This window comes from Epinephelus lanceolatus, chromosome 1, assembly GCF_041903045.1.
Source record: "Epinephelus lanceolatus isolate andai-2023 chromosome 1, ASM4190304v1, whole genome shotgun sequence".
NCBI lineage: Eukaryota > Metazoa > Chordata > Actinopteri > Perciformes > Serranidae > Epinephelus > Epinephelus lanceolatus.
The window spans coordinates 29,379,983-29,396,246 of NC_135734.1; the positions used below are offsets into that span (position 1 = coordinate 29,379,983).

A 16,264-nucleotide genomic window follows, 5' to 3' on the forward strand; every position below is an offset into this window, starting at 1 on the left:
TCGTTTGATACAGTCGATCCCAGCCAACAGCTGCACTGCTTTGACAAAGCTGTAGACTGTTAATTGTTAAGTGATTTATTTCTACCTCAGTGTTGATTTTCAGAGCTCACTGAAGTGAACAGAACCAATATCTGCTGTTTATAGAGAGAGAGAAAGAAATATATATCAAATTTAGGGGTTTAGGGGTAGGGGTTTCTGTTACCTTAGAATGAGCCATTTATAGCTACATAAGGGAGAAGGTCCTCATCTACAGAGATCACCATGTTGCACCGCCATGTTTCTACAATAGCCCAGACGGACAAACCAAACTCTGGCTCTAGACAGGGTCATTCGCATTTTGGGGTTTTCGTGTCGGCCACAGTAGTTAGCCACCTTTCCACAATAAGCAATGTCGCAAAGTAAAACTGCTTTGGTGAGTGTTTTACTGGTTTAAATCACCGGGTCTCTTTGTTTTGGAGAGGAAGAGACCTCTGTAGATAATTTGGCTCACTGTAAAAACTTCCTGTAGGTCTGGATCAGAAATAAGGTGAGCAGAGATTAGCAGGTGCTGAGCTGGTGGCCTGTCTGCGTAGAAGAAATAGGTGATTCAGCTCCCGGAAAAACCTCCTGAACAATGAACACTGAATGAATTCCAACCAGGAGAAGTTTCAGCTAATAGCAACCTGCTACCCTCATCGCTAGATGCCAAATCCCCCTAAATCTTACACACTGGACTATTTAATAGACTAAAAAAGCAAAGCCACCTTTGAATTATCTTTCATCATGTACTTCCATGAATTGGGAAAAGTAGTAGTATTACCATGAAGTATTAAACCGTCTCTCCTCCCTGCACCCTTCTATCAGTGTGAAAAATCAACATTGAACTGAGTAGCGGAACCTTTCCTTCATATCTGTACATCGTGTTCTCAAAAATGTAAGCATAAATAAACCAGACACCCCCGAGGACAAATTGTAAGTGTTAGCGGCGGGTCACCTCTGGGTGGCTCGTGTTTTCAAAGCAGAAACAGCTGTAGCCAAAGTTGAGCTTTATTCCACTCACAAAGACAACAGCAACATGGTTGTGAAGTTTCTTTGTAACTCTGATCTTTTAATGTTCCAACAGGCGCTGGGGAGTCTGGGAAGAGCACCATCGTAAAGCAGATGAAGTAAGTTACAAAAGCAATCTCTATCTTACTTTATTTTTTAAAATTTGGTCTTTAATGTTTAACCCAAAAATGGATTTACAATTAAAAGTGGGCTTCCACTGTGAAACTTTGCTTGTGAGCCACTATATGCTGTAAACTAGCCAAACCTGACCAAATCTGGCCACAGGTTTACATGACACACATAATATTTGTTTCCCAAGGAAGAATTCATTTGTCATCTTGTGTTTCTGTTGTTTTATTTTTGTCTCAAGCTGTAAGACAATGTCCCAGATGTTAAATTCTGATGTGCGCTCACACCTGATGATTCTCTGCTCACTGTTAAGCTGCCATACATCCTCTGTGTTCAGCTCACACACTCAGGAGCGAACCATATTAAATCAGACGTTACAGCTCAATAGTATGCGGTGCCATGTCACTGTTAAATAAAATAAATTGGACTTCCTCCTTTGTGGTTCATGTGGTATACAGGAGATATTGTAATGCCTCCGCACCAATCAGAATGCACACACTCACACAGGACCCCAAATGGCTTAATTATTCACATTCCTCTGGGCTAGCCAGGCAGTGAATCCATTTTTTATGAGCTCGGAGCAGGAACAGTCTGTTGCTTTTTGAAGCCAGGTTATTAACACGTACAGGCATACAGATAAATGATCCTACAAGACAGAAACACTTGCCCATTATGTGACATTACACATTGATGCATCCTGCGCAAACATATCATTACAGAAGTGAAAGTGAGTAAAACTATTTGTTTTCTAAATCACTGCCGGTCATTATCATTTCCACCAACACTTAAAAGCAGTTGGCAGTTTTACTTTAGGATTATTGTGGGGTCATTTCAGTTGTGCTCTCTCTGCACTTCCCTCCGCAGCCTGATGGAGTCCGGATGATTGCATGTCATGACAGGATGCTCAGACACTTAGTTCTCTCACTCGCAGGTCCTGAGTTGTAATATTTCAGGAGATAAACTCAGGATACTGCATCAGCCGGATGCTGCAGTGTTGAGGCAGTTTCTCTGGGTGTTGACTGCACTGCTACACATCACCCTACACACCATGCTGACATGATGATTGTGATGCAGAGTGGAGAGTATATGCTTCTTGGTAGGAGAGCTAGCAGACAAAACAAAGCTGCTTCTCAGCTTCAAACTGGTCCACATTTTGACGCCCAAATGTTTGCTCTGTTCATATATTTTTATACATTTATGATAGCATATGTTTTTTATGTTGTACTTAAAGGGACAGTTCACCCCAGAATCAGAAATACATATTTTTCCTCTTACCTGTTGTGCTGTTCATCAGTCTCATTTGTTTTGGTGTGAGTTGCCGAATGTTGGAGATATCGACCATAGAGATGTCTGCCTTCTCTCGAATATAATGGAAATAGATGGCACTCGGCTTGTGGTGCTCAAAGTGCCGAAAAACTCATTGAAAAAGTCATCGTCAGTGTCTCTTTCCAGACATCATGACTCAGTAACTCCAGATAATCCACAGACCTTGATGTGAGAGTTACTCATATTTGCGACAGCGTGAGATGTAAACGCTAACAGCTTCCTTCTTGGGCAAGCTGTAATGTTAGTTAGCTCAGTGTTGCTAGTAGGGCTGGGCAATATAATGACTATGTACAATATATCAGTATATTTTCAAGCAAGAGCTGCTCTTCTGTTTAATCTGTCTGTTAATTAGTCCACAGTGTGACTTTGGTCTATATGTTGAACATGCTACTCTAAATCAGTCCATGAGATGAATGAAAGTATCGCAGCACACGTGCAATCCAGAGCTGTGCTGCTATTTTGTGTGTGGGGTGGATGATAGAGCGTTGCTGGTAGTTGTAGCCTATTTTGTGACATGGAGACAGCGTCTGGATGCAGGCAACAGATCTGTTTAAAAAATGCAGCGACAACATAGACTCCTTCCCTCCCTCTGCCTCTCTGTTGATGCCATGTGCATAAATAAGATTAACAGCCTAAATAAATAAAAAGATTTAAATAATTTTCCAGCACTAGATTCATTTGAGAGGCCATGGAAAATAACTTTTTAACTCTCCCCCACAAGATCTGTGGATTACCTTGAGTAACCGGGTCATTAAATTTGAGTTTGGGCGCTTTGAGCACCACAAGCCGAGTGCCACCTAGTTCCATTATATTCAAGAGAAGGCAGACATCTATGGCTCATATCTCCAACACTCAGTAACTCGTACCAAAACAATCTAGACTGATAAATAGCACCAGAGATAAAAGGAAAAATATGTGTTTTCTTTTTTAGAGTGAAATGTCCCTTTAATGATTGATGTTTATAGGAATGTTGCTGAAGCATACTCACTGATAATCAATTATTAGTGACTGCTGTGACACCTTAATTTGAATGTGGCAAAGACGACTACCCACTTGTCACCATAATAAATTCTATTTTAAAGCTGCTATAATTGTAGCGAACCCCAGCCACAAAGTGATAAAGTGCACTGTCTTCAAAAGTCTTTAATTATGTTACGCTATCATCCATATTTGAACACCACCCTTAACTCCTTTTCCTCAGAAAACACTGTAAGAGCTTCAGAACACACACAAATGAATAAAATGAGCTTGTACCCACCTGCAAACATCACAACCATTATCCTATAACTACCATATTAAATATATATATGAGCATTAATTACAACGCTACCTTCATATACACACGTAAAACTAGACAGCCCATATCACCATAACATATTTAATTAATCCAGAAGCTAATTTCAGCACAACTGCTACTGCAACACTACATTCAAATTCTTTCTCACTCTTAAGCAAATTGATATATCACCGTATATTATCATGAAACATATCAAATATCACAGTACATTATACAAGAACAAGAGCTTGATTATGCAGCGCAAAGTAGCATGGTTCTCCCTCCTTTGCACTCAAACTTGTTCTGTATAAGTGTCCTGTTTCTGCAAGGAGAAGCTGTCAAAATAAAGGTCCCGTAAGATCGAAAAGGGAAAAGGGGACTACCAAAATAAAGGCTTACAAGAAGTAATTGACAGACTTTAATTTGCCTTTTGAAGTCATTTACAATAATCAGTGATGGATCAAATAACTACATGTATGTTAATGAGGCTGCCCGTGGTGATGCACCAACAGAGAATTATTACCCAGCACTGCGTGTGTCTCCCACGGCTCTACAGTGTTTGATTCAGACGCAGGGCAGACTTTATAAACTGAGAACCTATCCTTTGATGTACACTCTAATAAATGTTGCATATTTTTCATTCTCAGGATCATTCATGAAGATGGCTACTCAGAAGATGAATGCAAGCAGTATCGAGCAGTGGTTTATAGTAATACCATCCAGTCTGTGATGGCCATTGTCAAAGCCATGACCAGTCTCAAGATAGAGTACAGCAACCCTGGCAGAGTGGTAAGATGCACAACAGCCCTCAGAAATTTGTTACAGCATGGGATTTCTGCACATATAGCTACTTGTTTTTGTACTCCAAAAATCTAACATCTGATGGCACAAGCACAGGTTAACCCTATGGGCCCGAACGACGCATAGTGTGTCCAAATTCACACCTGTTCTTCTCTGTTGATTTTCTCCGAGACCGTGCGTCATAGCAATAAGCCACACATATCACGTGAAACAGCGGAATTGTAGCTTTCCGACGAGGCCAATCACTTGTCGGTAGTCCAATGTTTTCATAGCGAAAAAAAAATGATAAAGTTACACTAAAATTATGTATAACAGAGCTTTCATACAGCTCTGCACACACATTACTCTTGGATGGATTTCTCGCGAATGCAGGGTCGCACAGAAATGCCACGCATATCACATGAAAGCGCAGGAGCAGAGCTTTCTGGGGATACCGCACACATCATTGTGCTGTCATCCCATCATGCTATAAATCCAGATTAATTGTCTACAAAACAAAAACCTGACGAATTTCTTTACAACCCATTATACAGATCTTGTTATCAGTCACTTCATATAGTGAGGAATATCATATCTTACCACGTCTTAGGCTTGCGTGCGTTTCTCCCTGTCTATCCACATTTGTAGTCCGGCTTTCAAGATGCAAATATGTCCATATTGTCCAGCTGACACTCCATCAAACTTTGTATGACAAGACCAGCCACTTCACCTTTGTGCACAGACAACTGCAGCCTAATTATGCATGCTGACAGGGCTGGGGGACATGTGTCCCCCCCCCCCCCCCCCCCCCCCCCCAATGCCCAAAATGCCCCCCAATATATAACTGAAACTGAAAAACAACAACAAACTTTGTTTACTGCAAACAAAGTGGCAAATATTATCTTGGAGGACATCATTGCACTTGGTTGACTATTTTTCTATGATCTTAGATGTAAATATTGCATGTTTCTTTCAGATAAAACACATTTTTGACTTGTGAATGAGTCAATGGAATTTCTTGCAATAATGAAAAAATACTGGCAATCATTTTCCGCCTGGCACAAACCACATATTTTGGACAGCTGTGAAGTGACAGAATGTCCCACCATCATGGTTCTTATATTGCCAGATTCCAGAGAGTCTCCCCTCTTCATATATGGCAGAATATGTAATTTTCCAACTTGCTATGGTGAGATACATGTAAAAATGTAAGAATTTAGTCACACGGATTTGTTTTTTTCATTGATATAAAAATTAATATCAAATACAGGCACATAGAAGGACATGTAATGATGGCAAATCTGGTTAGCCCAGATTGTCCTGAAAAAAACAAGATATAGCATGTGTATGTAGCCTTAATGACTGTGATATGAGCTTAGAAGTAAAGGCAGTAAAAATACCCCAAAAACGCCTAGGGCCCATAGGGTTAACCACAAGCAAGAAAAACTCATGCACAAGACCAGTCACATATGTGGCGCAAATATGCAGAGATAGTTGCTGAAAGTCAGTGCTTTTATCGGAGTGAGAGCAGAAAGCTGACCAGCCAGAAAAATAATTGTCACTGTGTGAAAATGCAGACTTAAATTGGCCTTACTAACCGTGGACAGATCAGGATCTCCCCCCAGGCCACAACAAAGCAAAGCTTGTTTTATCAGCAGCATCTTGTAGTTATATATCTGATGCAGTCCTTAAGACTGTTGCTTGCCCAGAATTGAAATCACAAGAGTCTGCCTTTGTTTCTACAACACACTGTGTCCCTTTCACTTTTCTCTCCAGCTTAGAATAATAATGGAAGCAAAACCCAGCCGCATGCACTGCCCATTATCTCTGAAACAAACATCCTACTCCCTCACATATCTGTATTCCAGTATAACCCAGTGAACCGAGATTATTTCAAGGCTGTGATGCCTCTGGGAAAACAGGTTTGTTTCTCAAATCATGCCTCCTCTCGGCAAGTCTTGTTCAGTCAATAAAGCTGGGCCAAAACCAAACGCTGCATCATGTGATTTCCAGCATTCACCTGTTCAGCCCTTTTTCAGCTGTAGAAACCGCTGCTGGTACTAGAAACTAGAACACAGTGTAGAGCCTCTCTGATCCATCTCTGTAACCTGCAGGGAAAACGGTCCTTGTCTTATACAGACTTCACCTCCTCCATCTTTGATCTACTCTCTCCTTAAAGTTGTAATAGACAGAGAGAGAGGAGAGGCTGCAAGTGTGCATAATACCAGCAGCCACAGCGGCACTGAGGGCTGTTTTGGGGATTGGATTTATCCTAAAGTGCTTGCAAGACACATTTTGAAAGCACATTTAGTTTTCCAGGTGCTCTCTGCAGCCCCAGCGGTGACACAAATGAATTCCTTGTTTTGAAGGCTACAACCTGTGAAAGGAAGACCTTACAGGTGGCCAAGAATCGTCTGGTTTCTGTTTTTTAAACAACTGCAATTCATCATTTTATGTCTATTTTGTATGTCTGTTTCTCATTTTTGTCTGGACCAACATCCCAGACCTCCCAGCGACCTTTTGCTAAACCTCTGCCTTGAACAGCCATTGTTTAATCATAGCTTAGCAACTCTAACTGGTCTCATCAAGTCTGTCAAGGTTTGGATTTCTCCACTTGAAGCAGTGTTCATTTGGACTTCAGTAAGTGAGACTGTGGAGGGTGGTGTCTTTTTCAGCCTTTTAAAGGTGCATTGAATGTATTAAACAGTGCTTTTATTTGCTACAATGTAAGACGCAAATGTTAGCATCTCTGATTAACTCTTACTGTCGGTAACCAAGTGTTATTTCCAAGGCTGAAGGCCGAGGCACCAAACTGACATTAAAGAACTAGTGGCAATGAAGGCCAACTGTTGCATCACCTCACATTGCCTGTTGCAGGCAACAGACAACTAGTATGTACGTTCTGTGCCTGTGTGAGAGGAAACAACTCTCCAGACCAACAGGTGAAGGTAGTCTGTATTCGTCATTCAAAAAGGGAAACCAGAAGTCCAATAGGACAGATTTAGGATGCTAGCCAGCCAGTTATCACAAACCAATTTTAAAAGGACAGAGGATATTTACCATGCTCCAGCGAACAGCAACACAAACAAAAACCATTTCAGCTAAAGAGCTCAATGGCTAAAATATTTTTCTTACTAATATAACAATATTTCGATGTCACGCCCTCTTGACTTCAGTCATTTGTTTGCTCTCCTCACTTCGATTTTTCTTCTTATTCATGGAGCTGAACAACTAATCAGAGGGATTTAGCTCACAAACAGGCTCCCTCAGCTCCACTGCCGATTCAACATGCTGATTTGGCCGAAAAACAGGTGACAATGGCTGACTTCTGCCAACAGTTTGGGACACACCGCAAAAACCAGGGCCACAGATGCTCACAGAAGACCCGACAGTGACCAACAGCCAACTGTCGGCGTGGTTTGTCAGGGCCCTCAGAATTGAATCATCAACCAACTGCATTTCAATCAAGAGAGTCAGATGAATTAAGTAAAGATAAAGTTTAAACAGATTAACAGATGGTTTGAGCTGATTAAGATTTAACAGAAGACTTTGGCGCTTGGACACCGATCACATTTTTTGTGATTGAGGGACATCTGAGCAGCAGCAGATAAATCCCCCATTGAGTTACTGGTGGAGGTGGTGGTGGCTGATGACTCTGAGGCTGATGGTGGATGAGGCTGATGAATCCGAGAAGGAATTAGGCAGTGATGAGGGAGATGGAGGTTGCTCACGGCTACAGCATGAAAGAACCAAGGCAGAAAAAAAACATGTTTTAAATCTGATGACTCAGATGACAGCCTGGGATAATGACAGCTAGAAATGGTGACTGGGCATGCATGCAAGGAGTGAACAGCAGAAAGTATGGGAGATAAATTAGCGAAAACTAAAGAGTGTTTTCAACTAACTGATGGAGTGAACATTAGCTTAATGAGTGAGCTATAGCTGATAACATCTGCCTGCTTTACCTACCTGTTACCTATACCTATTATCTACCTATTTCTGAAATCAAGGACACAGTGTTTCAAAAATTCTGAAACATTGTAAACTGTGTTGCTTCATGAGAATTAAATGACTGACAGGCATAGCAACAAGTAACTAATGGGGTTGGGCTTTTAGCAGCCAGTCAGTTTGTATCAGGCTCAAGCTCAGAGGTAGAGCAGGTCATCCGCTAATCAGAAGATTGGCAGTCCGATCCCCGGCTCCTCCAGTCTGCATGTCGAAGTATCCTTGGGCAAGATACTGAAGCCCAAATTGCTCCTGCTGGCTGTTCCATCAGTGTGTGAGTGTGTTTAAAACTGAATAGCAGGTGGCACCTTGTTGCCTCAGCCAGTGTGTGACTGTGTGAATGGGTGAATGTGACATGTAGTGTAAAAGTGCTTTGAGTGGTCGGAAGACTAGAAAAGTGCTATACAGGTGCAGTCCATTTTCACATTCATTGATTTAAGTTTCTCTGACACACAGATTTTCATAATTTCTTTTACTTTATATGATTTAATTTGTTATTCTTAGAAGGGACAGTGTACATCAATCCACATTAAAACAAATATAAATCTGCCTGAGTTAGCTGAAAAGCTGACTTTGGGTTAATCCTTTGGTGAGCATTTGTGATTATTTTTGACATTTTATAAATTAAATGCATAATCAAAACAATTTGACCAATCAGTAATGAAAATAATAATTAGTTGCAGCTCATATGGACATAAACTCATTCATTTAACACATACAGAGAGACAGACACACCCTGCACACAGACACATGATGACACACACCACTTTCAACAGCAAGCCACAGCGTCAGGCTGAAATGCAGTCGGCTGCACCCTGTGAACACTTATCAGCCTAAGAACAAGCTGTCAGTGAGGTCGAACAGTGGCTGAACTCACTTCAGTGGAGGAGTGTGTGTCAGTGTGATTTGGCTGTGAAGCCAGTGCATGTGTGTTGTAAGTGAAGCTGTAATAAAAGGATTGAGGACTCCGCTGTGGTCATTAGAGCGGGATAGATAGACTCTTTTTTTCCCTCTGACAGATCTGTCAAATGGCTGTATGTACGTGACGACACTTACAGACTCCCACACATGGCAATTAGAGTGCTAGCCTGCCCGTACTTGCACACTGCAGCCCTGTAGAAGTACACACACACAGAGATTGTGCATGTGCACACATACGCATACACATGCAGATAAAAATGTGCGTAAATGAAACTAAAGCATGTGCAAATAATACACATTGTTTGTCGTTTAGTTCTGTTGAGGGAAAAGGAAGAGTTCAAGCAAATAGTATCACATTCCCAGAGATAAAATGCTGTATAAATCAATTGTGATCCAGTAGCTGAACTTAAAATGCATATCTTTTGATGATGGTGTGTAAGCTCAGCAGTCACTGCAACAAAATACCACTAGAATTAAACAAAATTATAAAACAACAATAAGAATATTTGTCTTTTTTTAAACATTGTAATGCAAGCACAAAAACCCAGTAAACTGAACTGTTATCTTCCTTGAAAGGTAATGGAAAGAAGTGGTGATTGATGCCCACGAATAACAAGGTAAGTAAACATCAATCGGCTGGAGAGAATCCATTAAAAAGTATAAAAGCACAGCTACCCACAAAGGGAGCGTGGATGTATTCGCAGCCTGACAGGGAAGCAGGTTGAGACGGAGATTAATTTCTCCTCAAATGTGACAAATACACACAGTAAACACTGGGAAATGTATTCATTGTGAATCATTCCTTTATTTCAGTGACGACTACATACATATTCATAATCGTCGTACACAGAGAAACAGCCTATCCTGCAGCCAGATACTGGCCAGTGATTAATCACCGTTTTTTGTATTCAGTCATTCATTGTGAATAAAGCTGGGAGAGGACTGTTTATTTCATTCCAACAGGAAGATGGAAAAATTCAGAGAACCAAGCATGGTGGCAAACAGCAGGAAATCAAACCACACTCTGTCATAGCAGCTCCGCATGCTGTTACCTTGAGTCACACCAACATATCTTACATGTGCACAGCCCATACTGGCTGGCACCAGTGATATCGTCACATTGTATTGCTACTATTGTAACCTATTACCTACCTACTATTTCAGAGACACGGCCCTCCATCACTAAACATTATTTGTTTTGTTGGGGGGTTTTTTTGGTCATTTTTCACTGGGTCAAACAGATTTACTTTAATGTAGACCCCTTTAAGCTTCCATGATGTATTAATAATAGTGCCCATATCGCCATAGGTACACAAGCATACCTTATCACGGGGCCCCTAAACTGGGATTTATACTAGTGCACCCGCTCTATGCAGAGCCTACGCTGTAGCCTATGCAAGTGGCCTACGCTGTTGTCAGCATTTATAGTTGTGCGGTGGTTTGTCTGCTGCAGTTACACTTCCAAAACACTAGTCAGCGTCGGGGTTTCTGTGAAGTGCTGAAAAGTTTAGTTGATTCAAAACCAAAACACCTATCCCTAACCCAAAACACACATAAAACATGGCTTAATGGCGACAGTTTCAAATTGGCTTCACTATAACTCGCAGCTTTCACAGACAAAGCATTGGTCTTTTGCTGGACACATTTTCTCCACAAATACAACATGCTAAAATGCTAAATGCTAAAAACCCATGCTTAAAGGATAGGTTCACATTTTTTTTAAGTCTGTCTTAAAATAATACTCACTAGCCCATAACCACATAGAAGAGTTATTGGTTGCGGTAGTTGTTCCCCCTGTCCACACTGACTGCATAAAAATGTCATGTGATAGGAATTTCAATATAAGAGATGCTGCAAAAATGCTTTTTAAAGTAGAGCCAAAGCTAATATGAGGCTTCGTTGGTCTTTGTTAGACAAATAAAGTGGATGTCTTCCAAAGTTTACAAACCCTTGCAGTAAACATGTAGGCATGTGAGTGTTGCATTAAGATAGACGTGTATATATGCTGATGATGCATTATTGTCATTTCAATCCATAAACAGATCTATGCAGTGGATACAGACGATCTAAGAGTTTTCATGTATGTTGTGGTAGAGATGCTCTCATTGTAACTGTCCTGTCCTGTGTCCTTATCGCCCCCTGCAGGACGATGCCCAGCAGCTCTTCGCCCTGTCTGCAGCTGCTGAAGAACAGGGCATCTTTCCCGATGACCTGTCCAACGTGATCAGGCGATTGTGGGCCGACAGTGGCATACAAAGTTGCTTTGCACGGTCGCGAGAGTACCAGCTCAACGACTCCGCAGCATAGTGAGTGTAAATTTATCTGCAAATTTGATGCTGTCATGCCACTTAGGAGTCAAATACATCTATATTTTTGTAGAATAACTCCAGTTCATTACAGTGTTACCCTCCAACTGTGTGCTGGCTTGTTTACATCTATGGTTTTTCATACTCACTTTTTGCTAGAGACCACCATGATACAGCAATCTGCACCTTAAAGCGAACATTGGACAAGGGCATAAAGAGGGGGGTCTATGGCCCCTTCCCTACTTCCTGTCCCACTACTTCAGGTCCCTTGCTTGGACCACACCCATGTTCAACTCTGCCTTCATTTTGATCTCAATTACACAATCATTCATCGCAAAGTAGTTGCGGCTGGTAAACATTCAGGCTGTCATTACCAATGTTGTCCCTACATCTTCTTCTACTTTTAACATTATGCAGTCTGCTCCTGCACACACCGGACTCTGTGTTTCACCACTATAAATGTAAATGTGGCCAAGTGGGGAACCTCATAGCTACCAGCCAAATGTGTTCCGTTTTTCATCCTGTATACCTGCTTGTTATTCATATGCGAAAATAGTTTTGCAGCTGAAACACTGCGTTGAAACATTATTTTAATAGGATAACAGACTCAAGAAAGTGACAGTGAGAAAGGCTACGTGTTTGTATTTGGTTCATGGTTTTGCTGATTAATCTTATGTTGTTGTCATATAAAAGCCGGTTTAATATTCCTGCCATTAGGGATGCTGTTCTCTTGGTGCTGTGATGGATCTAATGATGCAGTCCTTTCAGCCTCTCTCACATGCGCCGCAGCGAACAAACCTGTCTTTAACTTCTCTGGGGAGCCACAGAGACTGGAAAGATAGTCCAATAACTTCCATTTAGTGCTTATTTCTGCCTCTCTGGGTTTGATGCTTTAATATTGTAACCGAATAAGCAGAGTACTGAGTAGTTTGTCTTGAGGGATGAAAACATTGCATTAGCTTCCGAGTAGCTATGAGAATTGATAGCTGTGATAATAAAAGTCCCAAGTGACAACTCTGTTTTTGTAGGAATTTGGTTAATTTTGTGGCAGTGCTGTATAAAAGTAGAATATAAACAGAATATGTATATATACGACTGCTATAATGAGACAGAACAATGTTTTTATTCACTTAAATAAGTCTGTAAGGTTTGTTGGCTCATTAATAATTATTCTGTGGATGTGACACACATGAATAATGAAATCTGTACAAGTGTAATGCTGGATATATATCTCTCTATGCCTGTGAAGCGAAGGTTGGCTGGGCCACTTAAGCTCCCAGCTGGCCTTAGATGATGATGCAATGCTTGTGTAAGTGGAGCAGGTTGTGTCAAGCATGGTGAAGATGCTTCCACACTCCCCTACTGACCAACAGTCTGTCAGAAAACAGAGAAAAGGCAAAAGGGGACAGAGGGAGAGTGAGAGTTGTGAATGGAGCACTGGAAAGAGAGCGAAAATGAAACAAATGCAACTAGCTTGATGGACTGAGAGAGGGAGATGACCTACTGTCTTTTTCCTTTGTGTGGATGTTGTGTATCTCTGAGTTGAATCCACCCTGTGAAATGCTCCTTTCAACACTTTTTAATTGCTACATATTGCAAGTAGCTAAGGCCCCATTATCTCACTGTTAACACTGATTTGAAGCTGTGCTGATCACTGTGGAATTTTGTATTCAAACAAAAATCATAGTAGGGAATATATATCGGACGATAAAGCGAGGAATCTCTGACGGTCTGTCTGTCCTTCGCATATCTCGAGAACCACTCATCTGATCTGGTGGGTGTATTGCTGGGGACCCAAGGATGTGCAATGTCAAAGTTGGACATGCGACACATCCAATATTAATAAGCTTTGAATAAACAAGTGAACAGCGCTCTGGGACTCTGTGCAGCAGTGGAAGCGGGGCTTTCAGGCTGAGTCGAGTGTGTCTCACTAAGTGTATTTCACCTCTGTTTTTGACTGCGAGTAGCTGTGACTTGGGTGCATTGCCAAACTAATTTATGACACTTATAATGTTACTGCTGGCAAAATACCTCTACTAATTAAACCAATGCTCTACTTCATAACCCCAGTGGTTATGTCAAAACAATAACACACCTTTTTGGAAATTAATAACTGGAACATCAACAGTAACAAGTCTCTATCGGGTAAATATGTTAGTAGGCTACAATGTTTTCTCTTAAGGTAAGTAGACAGTAATAGCTAAACTATTAATATCGCTTAGTATTTTTATATTTTTGTTTAGCCTTTCTTTAACCAGGTTTGTCCCATTGAGATCAAAAATCTCTTTTACAAGGGAGACCTGGCCAAGAAAAGCAGCAACACAGAGTTTCAACAACAAATAAAATTTACATAAAAGCACATAGATTTGAGTAGCATAAAATGGTCGAAGAAAACAGTTGCACACTGACAGCCTGAAAGAGAAGAGAGAAGATAAGTAGGTACAAATTTAAGCAACAGTAGCTTTGTAAATAAAACCATACCAGTGACTAAGGCAGCATGTACATAAAGAGGGCCAATTTACTTTTGGCATAAAACACAATGGTGAGTAAGAGATCCACAGTTTGTAGTGAATCTCTGAGCCCCATTATACACGCTATCCAGCATGTGAGGACAGTGAGCAGAGGCATTTATATACAACACATTACCATAATCCATGACAAGTAAAAAGGTAGACTCCACCAATTGCCATTTGACACAAAAAGAAAAGAACGACTTGTTTCTAAAGTAATAGCCAAGTAAACACTTAAGCTTTTGTAATATCCATTAAAAACCCTTGGTATTTAAAGTAGATACCAACTCAATTTATTGAGCACTTCTGATAACAGTTTTCTTGGACAATTCTGAATTTACTGGTCTTCACATAAAAACACATGAAAAACATATGTTTTATTTTTTCTGGACAAGTTGCAGCTGACAAAGCTGTTCTTGTACTCTATCAAATGCATACTGAAGATTTTCAAAAGCCTTAGCAGGGGTGGGTCTAAAGCAATAAAAGACAGTGTCATCAGCATAGAAATGAAAGCCAGAGTAAAAGTCCTTAATTCAAATTTCTGCTTAAATTGAGTGTACACTCTAAGATTTTGATTCATTCTCTGACCAGACTAAAATGCAACATCTGCTGGGAGAAAATAGTGTCAGTGCCATAGATGCAGAGAGATATGTCAATGCATGTCACAGCCTAAGAGACAACCGACACAACAACATATAGTTCATCTCATCACAGATCACAGTCTGCCTTGTTATTTACTCCTTCGCTTAATACATTTTCTCCTTAAAATGTATGTCTCAGCATTTGTAATAATACATTGTTGTTAAGTTTTTTGGTTTTCACTGTCTTAAATTGTAATTGTGCTTTAGCAACACATTAGAAATGTCATGCCAATAAAGTTTGTTGAATTTAATTAAGAGGAATTATCAGCACAGTTTACTTACATTTGCTTCGCATCTGTTAAAGGTGAAGATTTCAGTTCTAATATAATGCAGGATAGTGTTTTGTTATGTTTAGTGAGTAATATTTTAATCTGCATTGCAACCAGTAACATGTCTCTAAATGTAGTATTTTTTCTTCTCTGAAGCAGAAGTAGAAGTAGGCTACACAAAAGCATATTGATGAGTTGCATTTCTTGCTTTGTGATTTGTGGACCTTTTGTACATTATTTCACAGTACAATGAGAATAGCAACATAATTCAATATTTTTTTCATATATAAACATAATAAATTTAAAGCTGTTTTGAGCCAAGGTGTATATGGCTCAGGGCTTAAGGAAGTGCAGTGTTGAGAGTGAAGCTGTTTGTATGAGCAGCTCTCGAGAATGCTGCAAGCAGCAGTACCACAGGCCAAGCAATCAGCTCATTCTAAAAGGCATGTGTTTGAATGGGCACTGCACCAGTATGTATTAATTGCACTAATATAATCTGTCATATTCAACAAATTGGAGCAGATCAGTAAAGAATATTCATGTTGCCATAGAGATCCTCCCACTAAGGAGAGCACATAGTACTACTGGGTCTAGTGGTAATCCCTCAGTGGTCTCACAGACATTTCAGTCAGCCATTTCACATGGGGATTTATGTGGATACAGAGTATGTGCAGAGTTGATATTCAGCAGCCACGCTCTGACCCCATCTCACTCCCCACAAGCATACACCAAGCAAAGCACAGACTGAAGATTGGAGAGTGACAATAAAACTTTCCCCCACAGTAAAACTGTATTAGATACGGAGCCTTACACCAGGTGTTATATCTACTGCAGGAGATGTGATATATAGTGGACTGAGATGGAGAAATCGAAACCGAGCAAAACCACCAGATATGCAGCAGCAGCAGCATAGGACATCAGCTATGCAGTAAACAACATTTAACTCCACCATTAAATCCATGAAAATATATGGTTTAAATCGAGCAGCCCAATAGTTTTTTAAGAAATGTTATGTAGCGTTGAGAGGCAGCAGTTGGTTGGCAAGGAGTGCAGCTGAGAGTGTGGCAGAAGTGTA

The 16,264-nt window shown here is 40.6% G+C and overlaps 1 protein-coding gene across 1 annotated transcript in view; it reads left to right on the forward strand.

The window, feature by feature from the left end:
- The window catches only part of gnai2b (guanine nucleotide binding protein (G protein), alpha inhibiting activity polypeptide 2b), a 76,458-nt gene that overhangs the window by 49,536 nt on the left and 10,658 nt on the right, over nucleotides 1-16,264 (forward strand). The window contains exons 2-4 of the mRNA XM_033627504.2: nucleotides 1,103-1,145; nucleotides 4,405-4,546; nucleotides 11,609-11,769. Coding sequence (XP_033483395.2) covers nucleotides 1,103-1,145; nucleotides 4,405-4,546; nucleotides 11,609-11,769 — 346 coding nt within the window. The remainder of the gene's footprint in view (nucleotides 1-1,102; nucleotides 1,146-4,404; nucleotides 4,547-11,608; nucleotides 11,770-16,264) is intronic.